Consider the following 24529-nt stretch of genomic DNA (forward strand, 5'->3'; position numbering starts at 1 on the left):
TCCTACCACCACCACATTCTCTCAGCAATATTCTCACCTTTGCCACCAGAAGGATGTAGAACCTTTTTTCTGTGAGTACCTGACCCATGGGGGCAAAAAACATTTGCTGAGGGCCACAGAGAAGTGAAAGCTGGGGACTGAGTTTAGAATGCGACCCTATGAAGATGCTTAAGCACAGGCACTGTGAAACTTCGTTCAGAGTTTGTAAGCACACAGTTGCAGAAATCTGAAGTGCATTCCTGGCCTGGCTCTGCTGGTTGGAACCTGCACCACTCTGTCCGGTTCCTTTGCTCCAGTTCCTCACCCTTCACATGCCTGGGAGAATCCCTGCTGTATTCAGCACCGCAGATATTGAGGGAGCCCTCTCACATATAAATATGATGGATTACCACCTTAAATAAACTTCTCTAAATCGGGGGTAGTTTGGAGAGAGAAAAAGAGGCAGCATGAAGGGATAGGAAAAAGCTACAGGGAACTGAAGGCTATGAGTTCAACTGAACTCTGTTTTCAGAGGTTAGTGTAGCATGTTAAACCCCAAGTGTTAATGTCTGCCCTTAAAAATCATCTTTAACTACGGCTCCTGCTTTTTCCTACCACTCTTTCCGCTGCAACTTTATAACTGCCCTTGGAACAAAACCACAGTTGGAGCTAGGGCGGGGTAGAGGATGGGATTATTCTCTGGGCTGAAATCAGTGTAATGGAATAAAAAGTGAATGGCACCAAGCATCCAGAGATCTGGGCTCTAGTCCAAGTTCTACAGTGAATAGCCCTATATACCCTCCTGAGGTGAGTGGTCTCCCCAAGGTGGGGAGTCCCTGCTGTTCCTCTGTGGTCTACGTTAGTGTTTACAAATTTACAACACATATCTATCTACGTTTAGAATTTAGGAGCAAGAAATTAGAACTCTCAAAAATTTCCCAAATCATAACTTATTCTTAAAATACTGCAAACATTCTTCATACTTTCCCCGTTATTACAGATATCTAAAAAAAAAAATTAATAGGAATAGTAAGCTTAGTAGAATTTAGAGAAAACTACAGCCTCTAGGGAGTACTTAAACACTGGAAAATACCAGGGAACATTATTGGATAGTATTCAAATAATGTAACATTCAAATATCCAAACAAGGTTAAGAGTATATAGAATCATGTGTCAAAATTGCCAAATTAAGAATTTATTTTGCTTCCAAAGCTTATTTCTTGGAACACTGCTCATAGGATTTGTATAAAGTACACTACATGTATAAACTTATCTTATTTGCAAGAATCACTCACAGTTTGCGGCAGACAGGGCTAGACACACGCTCTTATGACGTGCCAACAATCAAAGGCAAGACTGGCTTGGTGGAAACCATCTTTCTTCTACATGCTCCTGTCCTGGTTCTCTTAGTCTTCAACTCTATGTTAGCATGTCTTGCTCTAGTTTTTTATTTGATGAAGCTGGATTCCCTCAAAACAGCAACGTCTTTATGCTTTTAAGCTTTAGTGTTCACAGATAAAACTTTAATACTTTTTCACATTTCCTCAACTGACTCTCCCAGGGATTCTGGGATCAAAAAACGTAAGTTTCCTGAGAAATGCTGGGAAGGAATTCCCGCGTGGAAACCCTGATGAAGGTCCTAGCCCCAGCTCCCACAGCATCATCTGGGAGGACAATGTGGTATAGTGGCCAAACCATGTAAGCTGGAGTCACACAGACCCTAACCATTAAACTCCTCTAAATCCGTTCCCTCATCTGTAGAACTGAAGATATTATCACCAACATCCAGATCTGTGGGGAGAAGTAATGCAATATATCAACACCAACTACCACATGTTTTCGGAGCAAATAACTCTTCCTTTAGAGTTGGCTACAGCAGGTTCTCTGGATCTTTGGCCTACAAAGGGATACATCCAACCTCTTTGAAAGAGGCAGTAAGAGCATCAGATTTAGAATCAGAGACTTGGGTTAGGAGCCTAGTTCTGCCATTTAAGTGTTTCCTGCTCTCTGACCTCAGGTTTCAACTGCAAAATGAGGATAACATTGACTTGTAAGGATAAAATAATGTTAAGAACCTAGGGCAGTACCTGGCAGAGACAGCTGGTGTCTTGTCCCTGTCTTCTCCTATTTCCTATAGTCAGCTGTGACACTGTCACAAAGGAAACAGTTTTCAATGCACAGTCAGCACAGAAAATGAAGTAATGAAGGCCAGAGATAGAAAGAAAAACCTCCTTTGGAATTAGTCCCACCTAAAAAAAGTTGAAGGAAAAAAAGTTGGATTTTTGCCAACTCCATAAATTAGGAAGTAATTGTGGACCACAGAGAAAGCTTCAGCTATTCAAATCCTTGAAACATCAATTCAGGAAATTATCTGCCAAACCCAGTGCAAGAGACCAAATGGATTCAAACATATCCCTCACCTCGAGCAGCTCACAGTCTAGAAACAGGAGACTGACTGGGACACACAAGGATAACAGGACATCAAGGCAGGAGAGATTCCTTCCAACCAGGGATGCCAGGCCTTGCCAAGAAGACTTCTTAAGCACTCATGCAGAAGGGTGATCAGGCAGAGGGGATGGCCTGAACACAGGAGTAACAGCACAGCATACTGGAGCACCCACATGCCAGAGTAGGTGAGGATGGAAAATTGAGTTGAGACAAGGCTCCGAAGGGCCTTGAAATCCAGACCAAGAAATTGACTTTATCGTGAAAGCAATACGGACAGTCCATTTGGGGTCCCCAGTACATTTTCAGTAGGGTTTACTTTACACAAGATTTTCACATGCACCAGAAACATCTGTCATAAAAAAAAAGGACATCACCATTAACATTTTCTTTCTTCTTCTGAGGCAGCCCACCAAACTCCCCACTATCACAGACAGGATCCTCTGGACCTTTGGAAGGGGCTCAGCCTGAAGTCGCTACAAGGTCTTCATGGAAGGGTCCTTGAAGATCCTCCCTCATTTTATATCTGGAGGAACTAAGGTCCAAGAAGCACAGAAGGTGTCAGAACCAGAGCCTGGCAACACCCTTCCCACACACCCTTCCCTCTTGAGAAGGAAGACCTAGGATACCACAGATGTCTGTGGACTCCCACCCAAACTGCCCATGGTGTCCCCAGAGCGGAGTCACCTTGTGACAGAGCCATGGAAGCAGCCTAGATCAGGTCTCTTTTCTCACCCCACAGGGATCTTCCCCGTGGAGAAGACACCTGTGGAACAGGTTTAGGAGAGCACCAGACAGAGTGAGCAGCCTTGGCTAGCCCGTCTGTAACTCAACATTGCCACCTACTTTCTGGACCTCACTGCAGTTCAGTTTCCTTTCCTATAAAATGGAGACTGGCTTAGGCCACTGGTTTACAAACTTTTAACAACAGAAACTTAGCTCAATACATAAAAATAATAAAAGCACAGTTGCACTGGTTGAAGTATGAGTAGCCCCCAGGATACCTTCTGTGAATCCCCGGAGTTCTGTGGAGCAAGTCTGAAAAACACTTGTCTAGCAGTCCCCCCGGGCTCTTCCTCCTTCAGGATGCTCAAGTGGAGAGGTTAGTATGGTGGGCTCAGAACCCATGTCTCCACTGAGCAGGGCACCAGAACCTTCTGATGTCTGCCCCTTCAGGCTAGGAAAGAGCCAAGACCTACTCCCAATCTGTGAGGCTATGTCTAAGCCCTAATACTCCCTAGTCCTACGTGCACTCAGGAAGCCCACTCCCAGTCCCACGTCCTCAGGACTCAGGAATAACAAACACCATCTTTAGCTAGAAGAAATAAAATTCTGCTTGTCCCTGAAATTCCACCATTAGCAATTCATGCTTTTGGATAAAGCACTTCCAGTTCCCCTAGAAGGTGGCATTCACCCCACACACTTCTGGGTGACAGGTCAACAGGTCCATTCCTCATGAGAGGCAGGAGAGTAATAACATACTAGGCACTCAATATAGGCTCAGTGAACGTAGATGACAAACCTCACCCTCACTGCTGCCTCCCCTTGGTCCCCATACACAATCACCCTCGCCCTCCCACCCCCAGCCACCTTTACGCATGATGCACTCAGAGACAAGATCCACGGGGTTCTTGCTTGGCCTGACTGGCCCAGCATCCTCTTCCAGCCTCAGAAGCCTTGGACCTTCACCCTCCACAAGTTACTTAACTCCTCTGTGCAGACAAAAGCATGGAATCCAGAGATGCGAGGGGGCAGAGAGAAGCCTCCCCTCCCCCAGAGAACAGCTGATGAAGGTTAGAGTCAGCCAGCAGGAGGCACAAGAAGCCCCCACTCATTCCTCCTCCATGCCCTCCTCCAGCCACTTTAAATAGTGCACATCTCCTTGGTCCATGGGAAGACTGAAGACCTCTGGGATTTCAAAAGGATGCACCAACCTTTGGAAAGAAAGCAGAGCTCTGTGAGTGACCAGGATTAGTCAGCCTATGCAATAAAACCCAACTGGGCAGCCTCACTTGAGGCCCTCTCTGCAATATGCCTGCAGCCCACTGCTCCAGCCCCACAGCCCACCACTCCTACGCCTGTTACCCATCTGTCACCAAGTGATGAGTTAGGCCAGATGGCTTTAGAGTCTCACAGACATGGGTTCAAATTCTAAGCCTGCCACTTACTAGCTATGTAAGCACGGACAAATCACTTAATTTCCCTAAAGGCCCTGCAAAAGAAGGGATAAAAATAGTACCTATGTGACTGGATTGCTGAGGATTACATGAGACAAGGTATATAAGGCACATACCTGGTACACTGGCGCTGTATGCATTCAGTAAACGTTAGCTACTGTTTTTATTACTATCCTTCACTCATCACTGTGCCTTCCGCAAACAACTCCCCCTTCCCCTGTACCTCTGTATTCTCTTCTCCACCTAGAAAGTTCTCCCTGTTCCTGCTGATAAATCAAAAGCCTCTCTGTCCCTCAAGGCTCAACTCAACCACTGACCTTTCCCCAGGGATCTTCCTTCACCATCCAAACCCACAGCAATCTCTCCCTTTTCCCCATTTCTTTCACCCAGTCCTCACCTAGTCCTGGCACAAAATGCCAGTTCTCTTCACTTTCCAAACGGAAAAAACATAAGGCCTTGGGCCCTGGTCCCATCATTACACACAGGAGTAATGATCCTCTGCTGCTTTTTTGCTGACTTAGGCGCTGTAAAGTTCTCACGAGATAGAATGTTTACTAAACCACAACATGTGTATGTATAGGTGCTTAAACATTAGCAGTAAGCTGGGTAATTTTATCTAATGCCTGAGAAAAATGAATTTTCTTATTTCATGGATACCTAGACCAGTGTATGTGTTTTTATAAGCAGACACACAGAATTCAGTGTATGTATGTCTGAATAGCATTCAGCATAAGACTTTTTTTTTTTTTTTTTTTGCGGTACGCAGGCCTCTCACTGTTGTGGCCTCTCCCATTGCGGAGCACAGGCTCCAGACGCGCAGGCTCAGCGGCCATGGCTCACGGGCCCAGCCGCTCCGCAGCACATGGGATCTTCGCGGGGCACGAACCCATATCCCCTGCATCGGCAGGCGGACTCTCAACCACTGTGCCACCAGGGAAGCCCCCAGTATAAGGCATTTTAATAACACTTTAGTAGTAAGAGCTGTCACTGATACAGCAATTCATGCGTATACTTGACATAAATTCTTTCCAATATGCATAAGAACCCAAGGTACTAGTATAGTCCCCATTTTATAGATGGGGCAACTGAGGCACAGAAAGTAATTTGCATGCACTTATGCTACAACCAGCAAGTGGAGGAGGCAGGATTTGACGCTGGAGGTCAAGCTCTGGGGTTCACTGTCTTAACCCTGAAGCTGTCTTTCACCAGTCAGGCTGTAATTTCTCAACAGCACTGGTTCTACCAAAGATGCCCTATTTCCACACCTGCGCTAAGGCAGTAACATGAGGGCCTTCTCTACCAATAGATCTGAGACCCAGTATAGCCATATAACCATAGAATCCTGCCTGGTTCCCTAAGATGTGAAAGGAAAGGGTTTTATCATCCAGACAGGTGACTTGCATCCTGGCTGCAAAGAGAGTCAACCTGGGTGCTTTGAAGAACACCATATTTGATCCCCATTCCAGATGAATTAGGTCAGAATCTGAGGTGGAGCCCAAATTGGTAATTTGAGAAAGTCTCCATGTGATTATAATATGTAGCCAACATCAAAAATCACTGGTTTAGACCAGAGAATCTCAAGCTTTTACTGTGCATAGGAATCACCTGGGGATCTTGTTAAACTGTAGTTTGATTCAGTAGGTTTGGGGTGTGAGATTCTGCATTTATGGCAAGCTTCCAGGTGATGCCAATTATTACAAAACTACACTCTGAATGATAAATAAGGATTTATACCAGCGGTTCTCAAGTGGAGTCCACTGACCCCTGGGGAACTCCAAGCCTCTTTCAGGAGGTCCATGAGGCCAAAACTATTTTCATAATAATACTGTTATTTATCTTTTCATATATGTTGACATTTGCACTGATGGTACAAAAGCAATGATGGGTAAAACTGGTGGCACCTTAGCATGCATCAAGACAACGGCACCAAACTGTACTAGCTATCACCGTATTCTTCACCACCACGATACTTGCATTTTAAAAAAGCCAAATTCACTTAAGAACATTCTTGATAATGTGGTAAAAATTACTATTTTTATTAAAGTTTGACCCTTGAGTGTGCCTTTTTAATATTCTGTGTGACAGAATGGGAAGTATACATAAAGCACTTCTGCTATATACCTAAGTTCAATGTTGTCTTAAACTTGTCTGACTGAGACACAAGCTAAACTAGACTTTTCCCAAAGAATACCATTTTTACTTTCAAGCCTGAGTAACCATCATTTGTCAGTTTTACAAATTAAGGTTACTCAGGTTTGAGTATTAGGTAGACATTTTCTCAAATATGAACAAAGCGGGCCCATCACTCAAACGAAGACAATTTATATCATTTAATGCCAATTTAAAAATTCATGTTTTGGGGGTTGGGGAGGGAAGGACTGGGAGTCTGGGATTAGCAGATGCAAACTATTATATACAGGATGGGTAAACAAGGTCCTACTGAATAGCACAGGGAACTATATTCCCTATCCTTTGATGAACCATAATGGAAAAGAATATGAAAAAGAATATATATATATATAAATGAGTCACTTTGCTATACAGCAGAAATTAAACACAATATTGTAAATTTTTAAAAATCATGTTTTTAAGCAAAAATGAGAAGTTTGGAAAACCTGAATTTATCATCATGAGCTTAAAAGTGTCCCAACACTTAAAGATGCTTTTGACAAGATCCAGCTCTCTTATTAAGCCAGATTTTGCAAAAATGTAAAATGATGCCATTCTCACTTTTTTGTGTTTTGGAAGATATGGTTACTTTCCATAAAAATACATTACTAGCATACCTTGTTTTATTGCACTACGCTTTATTACAGATACTGTGTTTTTTTAGAAATTGAAGGCTTGTGGCGACCCTGCATCAAGCAAGTCTATTGATGCTACCTTTGCTCACTTTGTGTCTCTGTCTCACATTTTGCTAATTCTTGCAAAATTTCGCTTTTTCATGATTATTATATTTGTTATGGTGATGTCATCAGTGATCTTTGATGTTACTATAATTGTTTTTTGTTTTGTATTTTTAAATTAAGGTATGTACATTGTTCTTTTTAGACATAACGCTATTAACACACTTAATACGCTGCAGTATAGGTTAAACATAACTTTTATATACACTGGGAAACCAAAAAAAAAATCATTTTATTGCGATAAATTCACTTTATTGCGGTGGTCTGGAACCAAAGCTGTCTGAGGTATGCCTGTATTTATGTTAATATGTAATTGTTCTATTACTGTTAATTTAAATGAACTAAAAATACATATTTTTAAAATTTCTCAGCTTTAATTTCTAATACAGTAAACTTTGATATAACCCACATAAACAAAGGTCTTTTGGGTCCTTAATAATTTTTAAAAGTGTAAAGGGATCCTGAGACCAAAATTTTGAGAACCGCTGGTTTAAAACTCACTCACTTTACAGATGGAGAGTCTGAGGGACAGGGCCATACCCAGGGTCACATGGGAGGCTGGTGACTAAGCTCTAGGTATCCTACTTCTCAAGCTCATTTCACTTAGTTCCCAGCATGTCCCGGATGGGAAGAGATTGCACTATTACCTGATGTAGCTGGATAGCATACGGACCTTGGAAGTCTTTGTCTTTATTAACTGTAAAAGAAAAAAAAAAAAAAAAATCAGTGCTTCAGGAGCTCAGCCCCAGCTCTGCAGCTGCTCATTCATCTGGCTGTTTAAGAGACAGCATTCCTCCGGGTCCCCAGGCCGTTAGTAGCTTACAAATGAACCTAGGGCATCTTATGTGGGGCAAGAACCTCAGTTAATTGATCTTTGCTAATTTTTAATTGGAACTGTGCTCTCACTCTTTCCCTATCAAGGCCGCATCCCCCTATCCTCACTCACCAGCAGGATTTCAGTGGCTTCTTCTATTTCTCCATTCCAATAGTATCTGGAGAAGAGAATAACAACAAAAACAATTATCATGCTTACAAGATGAGTTCAGTGAAATAAGCCTGGCCCAATTAGGTGACTTACTAAGGTGGAAACTTTAAAATCTTTCCAAGCCCATATAAAAAAGCCTAGAGTTGGCCAAGGCCCTACAGGTCATCTAGTCTAAACATTCTAATGCACGCTTATAGCACCTGCCTTAACTTTCCTGGAGGTGAGGGGCTCACCATCTCCTGAAAGGTTTTCACGTGAGATGGTTTTTCTTATGGTGTGCCAACATTTGCCACCCAATTGTTTTCCCCAACTTCCACATGAAGAACCACCTCAGGACAGCCCTACAGAAACTCCTATATGTTCTCTCCTCTAAACTGGGCATCTCCAGCTTTTTCAATGCTCATCCCATACTCTTGGCTTCCAGGTACCTCCCCATTCTTTGGACTGGTGCTATCTGTATCACTGACTCTCAAAGCTGAGTGCCCACCAATGGGTAAATGAAAAAGCACAGGAAGATTCAGGGAAGAAGTAAGCCTTATAAAATATGGAAACAGGTCCAAAAGTTAAAAACAAAGTCAGTGACAATGTTTAGAAAAGAGTACGAGAACAGCATCATGGGAAGGGAAAGAAATTCGGCCTGAGAATGCCTATGCTAACCCAGGGCAAATCTAAGATGACTTAGGCCACTGGCCTCATCTCACAGAGCTGTGGTAAAAGGATGAATTACAAGGAAGGATGAACACATGAGGGGAAACAGTAGGCTAAAATTCTGTTCTAGCTCCAAAGCAGTAGCTCCCAGACTGGCTTTATGTGAATCACTTACATAACCTCTTAAAAATTCAGATTCAAGGCCCATCCTCAGGGAGACTGATTGAGTAGATCCAGGAGGGAGCTCAGGAATCTAAAGCATAGCCAGATTTGGGAACCATAGCTATAGGTGATGTGAGCCACTGAGGGAATGACACTGCTGGGCAGGGGAAAGCTTTCATTATATAGCACTTTTCTGTTCTGACCTTTAGAGTAGACGTTATTTCTCTCCCTCCCTCCCTCCCTCCCTCCCTCCCTCCCTCTCTCTTGCTCATCACGGGAGGAAGAAGATGAGAAACAGGCTAATCAGAGAGATTAAGGCACAAGACAAATCCTGCACAGCCAGTACTGGGATACTGACATATTTTGATGAGGGAAATGGTGCAGACCAGGCTTAAGTAAAGGAGCTGATGAAATGAAAGGCAGACAATACAGAGAAACAGCCTGTCACATATGCTAAACTCTCAAAGTTTTCCAGAGAATCCAAAAGTAATGGAAATTATAATCTTTGATATCCCTAGTTGGCTTACTCAGGGATGGAATGCCCAGTTTGACTTCTTTGCTAAAAGCAAGCTAATTGATTTAAACAAAGAATGTGCAGACAAGATTCACTGTTCCTAAACTATAGATTTTTTTCTCCCTTCTCTAAACACAGCCTGTTTTTGCTTTTGTTGAATGACATAAACCCACTGGTTGATTTCCTCTGAATAGAAATTGACAGTGAACTATTGATTAATTAAATGCCTTTGAGTTGTTCTTTGACAATTCCCCATTAGTTCAGTGCTCTTTCCACCAGGCAGGACCTGACCTAGCACTCCCACACCCTTCCACTGGCTACAGCAAAACTCACAGTGAGTATGCCTTAGGCAGGATGTTCACAGAGGCAGTCAGCTTCTTATCCAGTATAGCCCTAAAGCAAAGAGAGAGTGACAGTTACTGGGGCAAGTGTCCAGCAGTTCCTGGGAACTACTCAGGAAACCTAATTCTAAATAGATAACCATTTAGAGTGCCCCTCCCAACTCAAACCAACATGTTTCATAACTACTGTGCACAGAACCTCTGAACAGAGTTGTTTATAAGTCCTTCCCTGGGTGGGGAGAGAAGTAGGGAAGCAGCTATGGGAAGGCAGTTTTAAAGGACAGGCCTAGTCTGCTTGGGGAATGGGAATTTATTAGCAATGGACGGAGAACAAAAAGACCTGGATTCCAATCCAGCCCTGCAGTAGGATGGCTGTGTGACCTTATGCAAGCTCTTTCTTTCATTCCCGAAATAAGTATTTGAGCACCTATCCAAGACAGACACGACCCCCTCACTCAACCTGACTCCTGCTGTACAATCAGAGGATTGGTTCAGTCGGTGGTTTCCAACTCTTTTCACCACCAAAAACTCCTTTTATTATGTCACCTTCTTCTCCTTTTCTCTCTTGGATATGTACAAGGCTGACAGGGTGTCTGACTCCTGCTGTACAGAGGACTGGTTCAGTCGGTGGTTTCCAACTCTTTTCACCACCAAAAAACCTTTTATTATGTCACCTTCTTCTCCTTTTCTCTCTCGGATATGTACTAGGCTGACAGGGTTTCTGGTCTGTAGATATCATGTGACCACATGGAACTGATATAACTCCAAGGGAAAGCAAAAAAAGGCATCCTATCCTATGTCTGTCTTTGGCAAATACAGGCTCTTTTCACTTTTTATTTTTGTGAAGGTTCCTACCACAACCCTAAGAGCACAATTATCATCACCTTTGCAGACCTCTAAAAACTTTCTTTGACAGACCACAGGTTGGAATTCCTGCTCTGACAGTCTGATTCCTGTGCAGAGCCCTGGTGAACACAATAAAAAGTGCCTGAACTAGTACAAGTGTCATAGAAACAAAAGCACCACCAAGTCATTGATGCAAAGAAGTGTCCCCAAGTATCAAACCTCAAGCCCTTGGAATCAGGCAGGCCCTGACAACCCCCTCTCAGGTCTCAGTCAGCCAAGGGGGCCTGGTCTCAGTTCTCTGAAGTGTGTGGCCCCTGCCAGATAACCCTAATCTGAGCCCTGCTTACTGATCTCTCCTTCTCTTGACTGCTGCCAAGAGAACTGACCTACTTTCTCTTCCCCTGAGTTCCAGGCTGAACAGTGCTCTATTTAAGGCTCCACTTTAATGTATTACCACCACCCTCATTCCCTTGGAAAGTTCCAGGTGCTAAATAAATCTGACTGTAAGGAGAGGCACACGGCACAAATTTGTTTAAGCAACGTCTGCAAGTCTCACTCACTCAATCAAATGATCTGCTGAGAAATTACACTTCATTGGTTCTGAAGGTGGCACACAAACAGAGGGAGTGAGTTAAACCTCTAGAAAAAAATAATCCATTGCCTCACGGGCCCCCAATCTCTTTGGTAGTGTCACCTCCTGAGTAATCACAGCAACCTGTCCTTGGGTAAAAGACTGTAAAGTTATGGAGGGCTGTGTTATTCAAAAAGCTCCTGTGGCCAAACAAACAAATAAAACACAAATACACACACTAAAGCCCAGCAGTGAGTCACAGACGGAAAGCTCGAGCCCTCATGCTCATGTGAGTAAAGCAGAAGACAGAGCTTCTGGGGTCTCTAGAAACTGCAAAGTTCACAGACTAGAGGCTCACAGACCAGATACATGGTTTGGCTCTCACGGCATTTAAAAAAAATCTTGATTTTGCTACCAATATTTACTATCAGGGTATTTCACATTAAAAAAAATACACATTACCTAGCTTCTCACCAAAAAATGAATCTTATAACATTTTGGACCTGTAGTCCTACAAGGTCAGATTTAGCTAGAGCTGAGCAGGGGCTACTCCCTCTAGGCATGACATACGCTTCTCGGGTCAGTTTCCACTGTTCTCCCTCTCAACACCTGGGACGAGTAAGGGCTGCTAACTATAGTCATTCTTCAGCGCGACACCCCAGCCCACTTCACTCATTTAAGTTGCCTGCTTGTGACATCTTTGTCTGTGACCCTGGCCTAATCCAATTCCATCTCCCTACGTATGAAATCAAAGCCCAGAGAAGGAAGACTTGTCTAAGGTCATATGTGGTGTTGGCAGCAAAAAGGAAACTAGAATCCAGGTCTCCTGGTTCAACATTCAGGTTTTCACCCTAGCCCCAATAAGAGATTTTTCCAGTTTAGAATGTATCTGTCAATGAAGAGCTCTAAGAACACGGCCAGGAACCAGAATGGAACTGAACCAGAACTGAGAGGCAGCAGAATGAACGCTAAAGAGCACTAAAGAAGAAAGAGCACTAAACTGGAGCTGAAAGACCTGGTCCCAGCACTAGTTCCGCAGGCAGAGCTGGGGCTCCTGCCGGCTAACATTTGTGGGGCCCTCCCCACCATGTACCCACTTACTCTCCTTCTACAAATCCTGGAAGTGAACCTATTTGCCTCTCTTCTACCCAAATCATTAACGAAAAATACTGAACAGAACAGCTGAGGGGAGAGCTCCACTGCCACATCACTCAGGACTCCAATTGAGACTTCCAGCTCAGCTGGTGGGCTGCACACACACTGCAACCTCCCTTTTACACCCCACACCAGAAACAACAAAACATTTCTTCACCGTGCCAGAGCACAGTAAGAACACTTTATGTACTAGCAACTAGGAGGAGGCCCTAAAGAAAAAAGGCAGCCCTGAGACATGCATGGGAGCATGTAGGGGGACTTCTTAACTTAAGAGCCTTTGAATCTTTTAAACATTGGCAGTGATCTGGTTTTCTTGGCCTCCAGCAACCTGGAGAATTTTGAAGAATATAAAATTATAATTTTTGGGCTTTCCTGGTGGCGCAGTGGTTGAGAGTCCGCCTTCCGATGCAGGGGATGAGGGTTCGCGCCCCGGTGTGGGAAGATCCCACATGCCGTGGAGCGGCTGGGCCCGTGAGCTATGGCTGCTGGGCCTGCGCGTCCGGAGCCTGTGCTCCGCGGCGGGAGAGGCCACAACAGTGAGAGGCCCGCGTACCGCAAAAAAAAAAAAAAAAAAAAAAAAAAAAAAAAAAAAATTATAATTTTTTCACTAACATAGCCACAGTTTGAATCATATAAGTTGACCATCCTAAAAATTCTTCTTGAGGTGATAAATTATTCTTAGAAACTGATTTTAACTGTTGAATCCTAGATTGTAAGTGTATTTCAAGAATCTTCTTAGTAAGTTTTGCCTACGTCTGCTATGTAAATATGTATGCCTATTATTTTATTTCCTTTATTCCTTATTACATTTATACTGTTCCTTTGTAAATAAATGTGCCTTTTTGAACTTGGGGCAGGAGGTGGGGGAGAGAATATGAAAGCAACAGTTTGAAATCTAGATGTAATGGGAACCAGAGCAGGCAAGAACTTGGAGGCAACCGTCAAGGTAAACAGTTGGAATGCCACAGCAGGAGCAGGTAGACCCCCTAAATCTCCCATGGCCCAGGCAACAGTAATGGGATGTTTGATACAGGCAGAGCAGTGAGCATGGGAATTTTGGACAAAAGGCAAAACACTGTCCTAGTGGCCGGTGACAGCCAAGGACAAAAGGGAGAGTGCATGCCCAGAAGACCAGTTACTTGGGTACCCCAGCCAGTAGAATGTCCACATGCCCCACACGCACACTGCAGAGTACCACCTAAGGTCAATTCCTCCATTTGTTTCTACACTTCCCCATAAGCATAGCTAAGAAGATGAGAGAGGCTACAAGTAAGAATTACAAAGTATTTGAGGAAAGTCAACACCATGAGAGACTAAAATTCAACAACAAAAAAGAATTTACATGAGAAGGATAATTGAAACCAAGATTTAAAAATAAGTACAATTATGTATACTTGAAAATTGCTAAGAGAGTAGATCTTAAAGAGTTCTTATCACACAAAAAAGTAACTGAGATGATGGATGTTTAACTAACCTTATTGTCGTAATCATTTTGTAATATATACACATATAAAATCATCATGTTGTATATCTTAAACTTACACAATGTTATATGTCAATTATATCTCAATAAAGCTGGAAGAAAATTAAGCATAAAATAAGTATAATTACTATCCACAGAAAGATAAAGCAAGATCATTGCATTTATAAAACAAGATCAGACAATTACAAAACAAGAGCAGTTGGTTATTAAAAACAATATGAAATCTTGAAAAGGAAAACTATAAAATTCAGTCTAAAGAAAACTATAAAGTTCAGTCACAGAAAACAAATTCAACATCTATAAGGAGTTCCAGGAAAGCATGATGCAGATAGAGAGAGTAGAGAGGCTATATTTAACAAAGTAATACTTGAACATTAAGACAAAGAGAAATTCCTAAAAACTAGGAGAAAAACCAGAGAGAAAAAGCATTACCTGTGAAGCAATGAGACCCCATTCCTGACCTCTCATCAGCAACCTTGGATGCAAAGACAATAGAGACCCCTCTTCAAGATGATACTGATCCATTTACCTGAATTGGCCTTTCAACTACTGTATTTAGAATCCAGGCCTTAGAATCCTTCTCCTCCTGATACCCAACACCTCGCAGATGTCAGCTCAAGTTGTTCCCTGACAGGACCCAGAGTGGCTAGTCCACGGGTCCAGAGAGTTCAGCACAGATCCTGGGTATACCAGAAGCACAGGAGGGATTTCAATTCCTAGCTGCTAAATACAATACTAGGTCATATTTCTGGAGTAATCACATGTTCTTTTAGACAAGAGCTGTTCTCCAAACGTAATGTAAATAAGGAAAAACTAGACATTCTGGTTAGGGGCAGGAAAGATGGAATCAAATGCAAAGTTAACCTGGGACCATCAGTTTGGAGGCTATGTGCCCCCAAAGACCGAATTCAACACATAAAACACTATAACTTAAGCTATCATCAAACCTCAAGAATGCTGAGTTGCAGAGCAAGAAGAAAGGGAGCCAGGAGCCAAATCCATTACCCCTCAGCCCCACTAACCCGCTTCAAAGCTGTAGCTATAAAGGAGTGAAGGGCAGGGGAGCTTCCCTAGCAGTCCAGTGGTTAGGACTTGGCGCTTTTACTGCCGTGGCCCTGGGTTCTATCCCTGTTCAGGGAACTAAGATACCGCAAGCCTCAAGGCGCGGCCAAAAAAAGAAAAATAAATTTAAAAAAAAGAGAAGTGAAGGGTGGAAATTCAGATACAACAAACATTTTTTGAGCATCTACTACATTTGAGTTACTGGAATAAGGACTGTACATATATCATATAATCCTCTCAACAACCCTGTGAGGTAGGTGGCATTATCCTATTCTATAATTCAGAAAACTAATGCTTAGAGAAGGGAAGCAACTTGCCTGAGGTCACACAGCAAGCGGCAGAGCCAAGATTCAAATTGTTCTGATACAAGTCCAGTGCTCTTTCCACCACAGCACAGCTGCTTTTAGAAATCTGCCATATACTTGGAATTGGTCTCCTCCTCCTCTTGTCACGGTGGGCACCTCTGGGACTAAGCAAAGACTATCTCCAAAAAGAGAGCTGGGTCAGGAATTAGGACTCTTAAATTCTCAACTTGCAGAGTTCCACTGTTCTCTTATCTTAACAACTTGAGCAAGCCAGCTATCTCTCTGGGTCTCATATCACTTTTACGCCCCCATGCACCACTCAGCATTTTCAGGCCCAGCCGCAGGATCCATCCAAGTGTCATTCAGCCACGCTTCTCATATCACCCCAAGCAGACAGCTGTGTAGTTCATCACTGGACAGATGGGGTTGTCAAAAGCAAGAGAAGTACCCCAAAGTGGCCCCTCTGGAGCATCCTGGTAGCTCCCGAGCATCCTGGTAGCTCCCGAGCCTCCTGGGGCAGCACCTAAGCCCCTTCACCATACCTGGCAATATCTCTGGCAATCTGCTCATTGGGACAGTTGACAAAAACGATGGAGTAAGTGCCGGAGACATAGCTGCCAGTGACAACTGAAAGGAGCTGCTGGCTAAGGGTCCTCAGCATGGGGTATGTCAGGAAAGAAGCAGTCAGGATCTACACGGTGGGAAAAGAGAAGCACAGATCAGCAGTGACATGGCCAACTCACTATTTGCCAGCTCAAGCAGACTGGAACCAAAGCTGAGCACCATATTTTCATCCCTATTTCCCATCCACAAAATAATTCCTGGGATCTGTATTGAGTTTTAGTGCTTAAAGTTTTCATGTCTAGATTATTTGCCTCTGCATTTTACAAATGGTAAAAAAAAAAAGAAAAAAAAATAGAGGCTCAAAAATCAAGAAACTTGCTCAAAATCACACAGCTTTGGGAATTCCCAGGCGGTCCAGTGGTTAGGACTCAGCGCTTTCACTGCCGGGTTCAATCCCTGGTAGGGGAACTAAGATCCCACAAGCCAGGCAGTGTGGCCAAAAAAAAAAAAAAAAAATCACACAGCTTTTAACTGAAGCCAAGATTAGGAGTCGAGTCTGGATAACTTGAAATCCATTCCTACTGTACAAAACTGCTACTGGAGGTAATGCCAAACGGCATACACTGAGCTGCTATCATCCCATGGAGGTTATTATGAATGACAAGTTCTTACACCTGTCGATGTTTTAGGGAGTTAATTTCACCTTCGTTCAATTGTGTATGTGCCAGGTGCTACAGGGAGTCTAGTGGAAAAGGAAGGCTGATTCTAAAGCAATGTGACCTGTACTACTGTGACAGACAACTGGAGGGTCCAGGAGGAAGGCTCTACCTGTTGGAGACAGGAAAAGGCTTTGAAAAGAAGGTACTATCTAAGTTGGAACTGAAATAATAAGCAGAATTACAAAAGAGGGAGATATGATAATATGTACAAACTCAAGAGGTATGTAGGGACAGATAAACTATCTAGTCTGCATGGGTCTTAGTCTGTGGGTAAGAGATTGGGAGGAGAATGAGACTGGCTAGAACTATAAGGGGTCAGGCTAAGGAATGGAGGGTTCATACTCAAGTGATAAGGTGCTTTTGCAGGTTTTAAAGTAGAAGAGTAATAATATGATCAAGCTGAAGGAGGATGGGGAGTGGCCAGAAGGCAGTCTATTCAAAAGGCCATTACAATGTTCCAGGAAAAAGACATTAAGATCTTGAGCTAAGAAAATGGCAGTGACACCGTGAGAGGAAAAGACAGGCAAGATATACTTTTTCTTGCTTTTTTAATGACAAACTTTTAAAATAAGAGGAAATGAAAAGAACTGGAGGACATCTTCTATTCCAGGGTTCTTTGCTGGGGGAATACAAAGGAGTCATTAATAGGGATAGAGGCAACTTGCAAGGAGTCCCACTGTGACTCAGGCAAGGCTGAACAAGAACGTGCTTCTCCTGCCTCCCAGCCCGGGGCTCACATCTCGCTCAAATAAACCTCTGTCCTCCCACTCCTACGTTATTGCCTGGCCCTGCCTGGCTCCTACTTCTTGGCAGGGCCTGAGTAGCGTTTTTATGTCTTTAGCTTCAGTTTGACTAGACGCCTGTCTGGGGTGGGTTTCTCATTCCCTCCCACTACCTCCACCAACACCTCCAATCCAACACACTAGTCCTCTGCACAAACCAGTGACCACACAAGAAAAAAAGAACCAGGCTTTTCAATGAAGCTTTTGGTGACAACTCAATTAGATTATATAGGGAAAAAATAAAGGCACTAAAGAGCAGGATTTAAATCCTAGCGCCAGTACTGATGCCTGTGGTCTTCAACAAGTTACTTCCTTTGCCTTCTATAAATGTTATCTAGAAACTGGAGATTATGACATCTGTGCTGCCTGCCTCAAGAGCTGCCATGGGTTCAAACAAGATAGGAAAAACAATATATAATCACTAATCCAATAAAGGAAGGGACTGTGGTTTGCTCATCACTGTGTCCCCAGGACAGTTCACAGCACACAGCAGGTTCTCAAGAAATAACTTCTAGACTGGTGAATTAGTACACCAGCAAGATGTTGATATTGAGACAAAATAGCCTTGTGAAGTAAGTAGGGCTTTTGGGTCACCCACAGAGCTTTTGGCAGAGAATCGGACAAACTAAAAAACTGTAAGGGGTCAACTACATGACTCTAAGGTGGCTTCCTGTACAGACTCTAAACAAAAGGAGTAATGGTCTGTCCCTCAACCAAAAAAACCATTCCTAAGGAAGATCTAGGGCATTTCGGCCAGCAGTTATCAGTGTAACACTGAGCTAATAGGATTAACTATAAACTCACCTAAAATGCATTGAAACTCTTGTATGAACTCATAGTCAAAAAATACTAAGAGGGGGCTTCCCTGGTGGCGCAATGGTTGAGAGTCCGCCTGCCGATGCAGGGGACACGGGTTCGTGCCCCGGTCCGGGAAGATCCCACATGCCGTGGAGCAGCTAGGCCTGTGAGCCACGGCGGCTGAGCCTGCGCATCCGGAGCCTCCGCAACGGGAGAGGCCACAACAGTGAGAGGCCCACGTACCGCAAAAAACAACAACAACAACAAAAGCAAAACAAAACAAAATACTAAGAGGTACTTTGGGCCCTCAGGTATTATCTAAGATAACCCTTCATTTAACAGATAATGTTACTGAGGCAGAACATACAGAAATTCTGTGACAGAAGCAAGACTTAAATCCAAGACTCCTGCCTCCTTTTCTGGGCTCTCTGAACTGCAAGGAGCACGACTAGGAATTGATACAGTGGGCTTATTTCAGCTTCACTTAATCCAGCGCCTCGCAACTTGGGGCAATTTTTCCCCCAGGGGACATCTGGCAACATCTAGGGACAATTTTGATTGTCACGATTGGGGAGGAGATGCCACTGGCATCTAGTGGGTAGAGGTCAGGACTGCTGCTAAACATCCTTCTATTGTACCATCAATCACACTGAAATACAGACAGTTGTTTACATATGTCTCCCTCCTTGGACGTGAGCTCTTTGGCCTCATACATTTCTGTATCCCCAGCATTTTATAACCCCCTGACAAGGAGTATGGGCTTGAGAAATGTTTGTGGACCATATCAACAAAGAATCAGAAGCATGTAAAGGTTGGTTTTGAACCAAAAGTGGACTACAGTATATTAGAAAGTGATATTATATGAATGCAAAATACACACATCACCATATTCCCTAATAGAAACATTATAACGGGAAAAGATTTACTGTAAGTTTATAGCATTTTCATATTTATGTCTTTACTATATACCTTTTCTAATTTTACATTCGTTTAAAATATTTTATGTACCCTTTCAATTATTTCATTCTTTTTTCGTCCTGCAGTATTTGCCTAGCCTTTAAGAGATTATGGTTGACTTTACTATCTGTGTTAAGGCAGAAGGGGCCTCAGAAACCACCCAGTGGTTCTAAATTTGTAATCCATCTAGTTTTAAGGAATCTGTGAATACTCTGAAATTGACATTGTTTATACACTTTCCTTGGGTGCAAATCCAGACTTGCACTCACACACATAGACACACACACACAAAATCAAGAAACGTCCCCAAAATGTTGAGCCACCGATTTGTGCCAGTTAATTAAGGGCCAGAGAGGGGAAGAAATCACCAAAAAGTGAGCAGCAGAGCTAGGCTAGACCCCTAGGCTTGTGACCCTCCCACACAGCTCTCCCTTACACCACCCCCGCACCCCACCCCACTCAGCCCACTGCGACCACCAGCACCACTGTAGGGACTCTGTAGCCACTGCCAACCTTAACATTTTAACATACTTCAGAGATGAGAAAAGAAAGCCCCCAGGAAAATGAGATGGTAACTGCACTGGAAAGGGGGAAAGAACCTATCATGTGACCCTTACATGAGAACTCACCAGCAGACACCTCTCACCACCCCAAGGACCCTGGCAGTGAAACACAGCCCAGTCACTCCCCCTCACAAGGCAGGGCATAAAGAGGTGCTGGTAATCTTCACGTTCACACCACAATCTCCAAGACACAGGGTGATGCCTCCAAGGATTTTACCGTCCACCCACTACCTGCCCGCCCCCAGCTCAAAACCCCAGGAAGAGTAAAAGAGAAATGCACGTTCTTCCCTCAATACCCAGGTTGGAGGTTTAGAGGTGAGAGGGTTCATAGCATTGTAGTGTGGAACACTCACCAAAAGGCATAAAAGGACAGAGGGCCGCGTGTAGCCTGGCCAAGGGCACCGTAAGCCCAGCCTGTCCATGGCGTCGCTGGTAATTTAGCAGCACAGCCTATTGGAACTGTGGCCTGAGGCCGAGTTGCTGGCTGACGGGCGGGCACGAAGGGCCTGAACTGCCCTCTCCCCTTACCACCTGCTGCCTGCCCCACTGCCCAGCCAGGTCCCAGCCAGGCTGGCCGGAAGGAGATAGTGGAGGGGGCGGGGAAAGAGGGAGTAATTTTTCACTGGGCAACTCTCCTTCTGGAAACATACAACCCAAGCACCATATGCAAACCTCCAACCCCTGCAAAAGTAAAAATACTAATTTTCCCTTCCCATTCTAACATACACATACAAAAAAACCCATAAAATCCCCAGAGATGTACAGATTAAAAGACCTAAGTTTCTTAGATATATAAAATCGTCAGCCCAAACACAAATACACATACACAGAACTCTTCCACTTTGCAGGGGTCCCCAACGCCCGGGATCTAATGCCTGATGATCTGAGGTGGAGCTGACGTAATAATAATAGAAATAAAGTGCACAATAAATGGAATGCGCTTGAATCATCCCGAAACCATTACCCCCCACCCCCACCCCAGTCCCTGGAAAAACTGTCTTCCACGAAAACAGTCCCTGGTGCCAAAAAGGTTGGGGACCGCTGTAGAGGACCATCCCACCAAATAAACCCAAATAAATGAAGCACACACGTGGCTGCCTTCCCTTCCCTGTCCCCCACACATCACTCTCTCCTCCTAGGACCTCCCTTCTAATCCTCTCTGGCTTAGAGCACACACTCTGGCTCCTCATTGCTCTCCCTGTGAACTCATTTGTCTTTCCAGGCCAGCTGCTCTGTGCAGTCTTTCCCAAGGTTAATCCCCACAGTCCTCTCTTTCCCCTAAGGCACTTTGTCCACACTTCCATCGCAGCATTTAACATCAACTATTAAACAAATCTTTAAAAGCAGCACGCTAAGGACTGACTGTTGCCCTTTGGAGATGCAGAGTCCACTGCTGTCAGGGTTTCCAATTTTTTAATCCAGCTTTTTAATGTGAAATATCTTAATTTTTAAATGACAGCACTTCAGGGGAAGAAACTGAATACACAAGGCCATAAGTAAATTTTAAGCCAAGGAAACTATTCTATAGTTTGACTGTGGTAGTGGTTACACAAACAGTAAAAAATTCCACAAACTATACACTTAAATTGGTGAATTGTGTTGTATGTAAATAGTACCTTAAACAAAGAGGGGGGGAATGCTGAAAACCAATTCAAAATTGTTTTAAACTGGGCAGACGAAACAAAACACACCTGTTAGCTAAATTGGCCTGCAGGCTGCCAGTTCACAGCCTCTGTGTCTATTTTAATTACCTGTTTACCTGTCTGTCTCATTCCTTGGGACTATAAATTCTTAAAGGCCTGATACACTTCCTGGCAAAGTGTCTAACAAAGTCAGCTGTAGCCCTAGTCCTATCATTTACATCAATAGCTATGTGGACTCAGGCAAATAACTTAACCTCTCTGAGTTTTTTGGGGTTTTTTTGGTAAAGGAAGGGCTAATACCTCCTTCATAGGTTTAAAGTGAGGATTAACAGAGAAGATTAATATAAGAGTGCTTTATAAAATGTAAGACCATGTCAGCGTTTCACGAGCAAGTAGTCTCATGTCAACTACCAAACAAGGTTAACTCAGAAAATCTCCATATGTGATTGAAAAACTTAGCGTGTGTGATAAAAACAGGGTTAGAGAAAATAAGGCTGAGTGATCCTAAAAAAAACCGCTTTATATTCAAAGTCCACTAAAATAAATCAAGGCTATGATCTTTTAAATCTATTACATTAATAAGAAAGGCCACTGTTAATGACCATTTTACCTTAGATCCTGAGATGATGTCCCAGAGTTTAGCACAGGATCCCACAGAGATTATGCTCAATAAACGTTTGTTGATTTGGTGATTATAAGGATGGTCATGATGAAGGCGATGCTGGGGCAGCAGGGGAAGGATGGCAAGAGATGAACTGTTATTTGGAAGAAACCGCTTCTGGATTCTCTTCTTACTTCAACTCAGGCACTTCTACTCTCTTCAGATTCAATTCCAAGGTTAGATTCCAAAAGTCCAATTCTGCATTTATGGCCTTGGCAGATTCTTCAGCTCTAGTAAGAGCCTCAGTGCCACTGCCTGAGATTATAAGCTCTTCTTCTGGAGGCGTCTTACCCTCTTTCTCTCCTCCTCCTTACTGGATTCAGATATGGACTCAGAATCCTCTTCAGAGTCAGATTCTGTACCCATCTCTTTCACCCACACTACTTCCTCTTTATTGTGTCTTCCTTCTCTTTCTTCATCTCCTTTGCTTTATTTTGAAGGTTCTTTTGGGCCTCTTTACAGGTGTACAACAATTTACTGAAATCTTTAAAGGCCAAACTTCAATCCAGTAAAGATCAATTGCAGCTTCAATGAGGTCTGACACCTGGTGTAAGACAGAATTGTTTCCTTAAGTTCAACTTTATCTCTGGTTCCAGAGATTTGCCTTCTTCCTCATCTACAGATATTGACTCTCTGTTATTGCCAAAGCTTGAAACTTAAGTAGCTTATTAATTTCACTTTCATCAATATCGATGAATTTAAAGCCCATCCATTTTCAGACTCTATGATTTTTTTCAACTTCTTCATTAGCTCTAGGGAAACATGCATAATCATTCACAACATCATCCCAAAGGTTCCACCAAGCTTTATTAAGAGAGGCTGGTTTTTATATCATCCATCACCTCTTTTATCACTACCAAAGCATCATTATGTTGCCATGTTTCTTTCAAAGTGAGGCAAGGGTTTTTTTCAAAAAGTCGGCAAAGTAGTCAAACATATGCTTGGTGTATTACCTCCTGAATGCTTCAATTATACCCTGATCCAAGGGCTTAAGATAGCTACTGCCCTCCAGATGGAGAAACACAATATCATCATTGCGATGAGCAAAGAATGGAGTCTGGGTGACTGAGACCTCTGTCCCAAAACAGTAACACTCTGAAGGCAAGACGTTTTTCTGTTAAATAACTCCAGGTTCAATGAATAAAACAATTACGAAGCCAATCCAAAATGAGGGCAGCTGTTAATGATACTGTTAGTGATCGCCGGAAAATAGGCAGGCGTTTTATATTTTTTCCCATAAAACAGGTGCTGCTTCATAAAGCAGCCATGGTTTTGTCACCTGCGGCACTGGCACAAAAATTGAAAGAAATCCAGTCCTTAGCTTCCTCTAAGCTTTCCGGAATTTTGTCTTTTTCCCCAAAAGTACGCGAAGGCAAGCACTTCCAAAACAGGCTCATCTGCTTGGCGGTGAAGACCTGCTGAGGTACAAAGCCACTAACTCTCGAGTTGCTTGGAATACGTGGGTGCCGACTGGGTATTTAACGGTTCTTCCTCCCCTATCAACCTCGAATTCAGCAGCCTATAGCGATTTCTAAACTTCTCCAACCATCCCTTGCTCGCATGAAACTTCTCTGGGTTGCCCTTGCCAGTGGTTTCCACCAGTTGCATGTAAACCCGTTTGGCCTGGCTGCAGATGGCCTTCAGCGTCAGAGGCTGCCCCCTCCTCCTCTGGTCTAATCCTAGACCCCAAAGATTAATTCGTCTCCATCTTCTTGATGTTTACGTCCTGAGGAATGCACAGCACCTAGGAGCAGACGGGCGAAATACTCTCCATGCTGGTCCTGACCGCCTCCTCGTTTTGCTTAAGGGTGCGCAAACCCTTCTTCCAGCTTCTCGAGAATTTTCATCTCGTCTTCCAGACACATGACCCTCCGCCTCCTCTTAATACGTGTCTGGCCCGGGAGCAGGATGCCCACCGCCTCCGCCCCGCCCCGGGCGGCCTAAGCCCCTGCCCAAGCCGCAGCGGCGTCCACCATAGCCGCTGCTGAGCCTGGTTTTAGAGCCAGGGGGCCGCCCCCAAGGCTGTTCAACCTCTGGCTGGTCCTCATTCTCACCACACCGCTTGCTAGGCATTTACCCAGCCTTCGCTCTCAGTGAGACAGAAGCAAAACCAACCGGAGAGTCGGACAGCAGTACCAACTGAGCAGCGTCCAACATAACACCGCGATGCCACCCCCTAATCACCAGCGACTCTAGTCAGCCCCGCTCTCGCGAGGCTTGGCAGCCCCCGAGCGCGCGCTGCCCGGCAGCTCCGCAACTCTAT

At 43.8% G+C, this 24529-nt stretch overlaps 1 protein-coding gene across 3 annotated transcripts; it reads right to left on the minus strand.

Annotated features, from left to right (window-relative positions):
* Nucleotides 1-1150: 1150 nt before the first annotated feature.
* LOC116755208 (protein CutA homolog) lies at nt 1151-24517 on the minus strand. 3 transcript variants are annotated; one of them, XM_032634259.1, is made up of 6 exons: nt 22216-24517; nt 16122-16270; nt 10150-10209; nt 8454-8499; nt 8155-8204; nt 1151-4358 (listed from the first exon to the last, which is right to left on the minus strand). In XM_032634259.1, the coding sequence occupies exons 2-6, from the start codon at nt 16238-16240 to the stop codon at nt 4256-4258; spliced, it is 378 nt and encodes a 125-aa protein (XP_032490150.1). In that variant the 5' UTR covers nt 16241-16270; nt 22216-24517; the 3' UTR covers nt 1151-4255. The 3 variants fall into 3 exon arrangements, 2 of the variants coding, with proteins under 2 accessions (XP_032490150.1, XP_032490149.1); XM_032634258.1 differs by lacking the exon at nt 22216-24517 and adding an exon at nt 20316-20462; XR_004350267.1 differs by lacking the exon at nt 16122-16270.
* Nucleotides 24518-24529: the final 12 nt, after the last annotated feature.

This window comes from Phocoena sinus, chromosome 6 (assembly GCF_008692025.1).
Source record: "Phocoena sinus isolate mPhoSin1 chromosome 6, mPhoSin1.pri, whole genome shotgun sequence".
Taxonomy (NCBI): Eukaryota; Metazoa; Chordata; class Mammalia; order Artiodactyla; family Phocoenidae; genus Phocoena; species Phocoena sinus.